Raw genomic sequence first — 2,071 nt, forward strand, 5'->3', positions numbered from 1 at the left:
GTCCATAGGCCGACGCTCTATCCACTGAGCCACACCAGCCAGGGCTTTTAAAATATATTTTTATTGATTTCAGAGAGGAAAGGAGAGGGAGAGAGACATCAATGATGAGAGAGTATCATAGATCAGCTGCCGATCAAGCCCGCAACCACTGAGCCACGCCACCTGGGCTGCCTTTGTTTATTTTATTTTATTGCTTTAAATATATTTATTTATTGATTTTAGAGAGGAAGGGAGAAGGAGAGACAGAAAAACATCCATGATGAGAGAGAATCATTGATCGGCCGCCTCCCACATGCCCCCCCACTGGGGATCAAGCCCACAACCCAGGCATGTGCCCTTGGCCGGAATCAAACCCGGGACCCTTCAGTCCGCAGGCCGACGCTGTATCCACTGAGCCAAGCTGGCCAGGGCTTCCTTTGTTTATTGATGAGAGAGATAGATAGGTAGATTTGCATTCATTGGTTGATTCTTGTATGTGCCTTGACCGGGATCAAACCCACAACCTTAGTTTATTGGGATGACGCTCTAACCAACTGAGCTGCCCAACCTGGGCGGCCAGGGCTATAGACGATTTCTTTTCAGGTTCAAGTTCTGAAAGCCAAGCCTCCAGGAAAAGCACTGGTTCCAATTGGACCCATTCCTGGTGGCTGGGGACATGGAAACCAGCCAACTTGGGCCTGGATCCTCTATTCACCTCTGGGGTTTAGGGACAGCGTGAGTCCCAGCCACATGACATACTCAGTTGCAAATCAATGGGTGTTGCTATAGATAGATGCCTCTTTTTTTTAAAAAAAAAAGAAGTTTTGGGTTTTTTTTAAACTGAGTTTTAGGGAGAGAAAGAGAGAGAAACATTGATTTGTTGTTCCACTTATTTTATGCTTCTTTATTTAAAAAAATATATTTTTATTGATCTCAGAGAGGAAGAGAGAGATAGAAACATCAATGATGAGAGAGAATCACGGATCGGCTGCCTCCTGCACGCACCACACTGGGGATCAAGCCCACAACCTGGGCATGTGCCCTGACTGGGAATTGAACTGAGACCTCCTGGTTCCTAGGTCAACGCTCAACCACTGAGCCACGCTGGCTCGGCTCATTGGTTGCTTCTTGTATGTGCCCTGATGGGGGATTGAACCTCAAACCTTGGCGTATTGGGGGGACACTCTAACCCACTATGCTACCCGTCCAGGCCCCTTAAATGCCTACCATTACCATCTTCACCTGGACTGCTTTGGTTCTACTTTGTTTTCTTATCAACCAGTCCCCTAAAAACTCCACCCTGCCCTGGCCAGTGTGGCTCAGTGGATAGAGCATCGGCCTATGGACTGAAGGGTCCCAGGTTCGATTCCGGTCAAGGGCACATGCCCGGGTTGTGGGCTCCATCCCCGGTGTGGGGCTTGCAGGAAGCAGCCGATCCATGATTCTCTCTCATCATGGATGTTTCTCTCTCTCTCTCCCTCTCTCTCCCTTCCTCTCTGAAATCAATACAAATATATTTTTTTAAAAACTACACCCGGTTCTCTGTGGAGAGAAGACTCTTCATGTTGCTCTGAGCACGCTCTCTCCCCCGCAGGCTGGACAGCTGCGGCCTCACAGCCAAATCCTGTGAGGATCTCTCCTCCACCCTGGGGGTCAACCAGACCCTGACCGAGCTCTACCTGACCAACAACGCGCTGGGTAACGCGGGCGTCCGGCGGCTGTGCAAGCGGCTGAGGCATCCCGGCTGCAAACTGCGGGTCCTGTGGTGAGAGGGGCCTGGCGCTACGGGAGGCGGGACAGGGGCCATACGCCCTGAGCAAAGCGCAAGCACCATCGCTGAGCCCGGGTTTGGGGTTCCAGTCCCTTGGCGAGGGTGGGGGGTGGGGGGGTTGGAAGGAGCTGATCAATAATTCTCTATCATTGATGTTTCTATCTCTTCCTATCCCTTTCTGTCTGAAATCAATAAAAATATATTTAAAAAAGAAAAAAGAAGAGCCCTAGCTAATTTGGCTCAGTGGATGGAGTGTTGGCCTGTGGACTGAAGGGTCCCGGGTTCAATTCCGGTTAAGGGCACATGCCCAGGTTGTGGGCT

At 50.4% G+C, this 2,071-nt stretch overlaps 1 protein-coding gene across 1 annotated transcript in view; it reads left to right on the top strand.

The window, feature by feature from the left end:
• NLRP12 (NLR family, pyrin domain containing 12) overlaps positions 1–2,071 on the top strand; it is a gene marked incomplete at its 5' end in the record, with an annotated part of 22,191 nt that overhangs the window by 19,250 nt on the left and 870 nt on the right. Inside the window, 1 exon segment of the mRNA XM_014537109.1 lies at positions 1,574–1,744. Within this exon segment, the coding sequence (XP_014392595.1) occupies positions 1,574–1,744 (171 nt within the window).

The sequence above is a fragment of the Myotis brandtii genome, unplaced genomic scaffold (genome assembly GCF_000412655.1).
Source record: "Myotis brandtii unplaced genomic scaffold, ASM41265v1 scaffold1720, whole genome shotgun sequence".
Taxonomy (NCBI): Eukaryota; Metazoa; Chordata; class Mammalia; order Chiroptera; family Vespertilionidae; genus Myotis; species Myotis brandtii.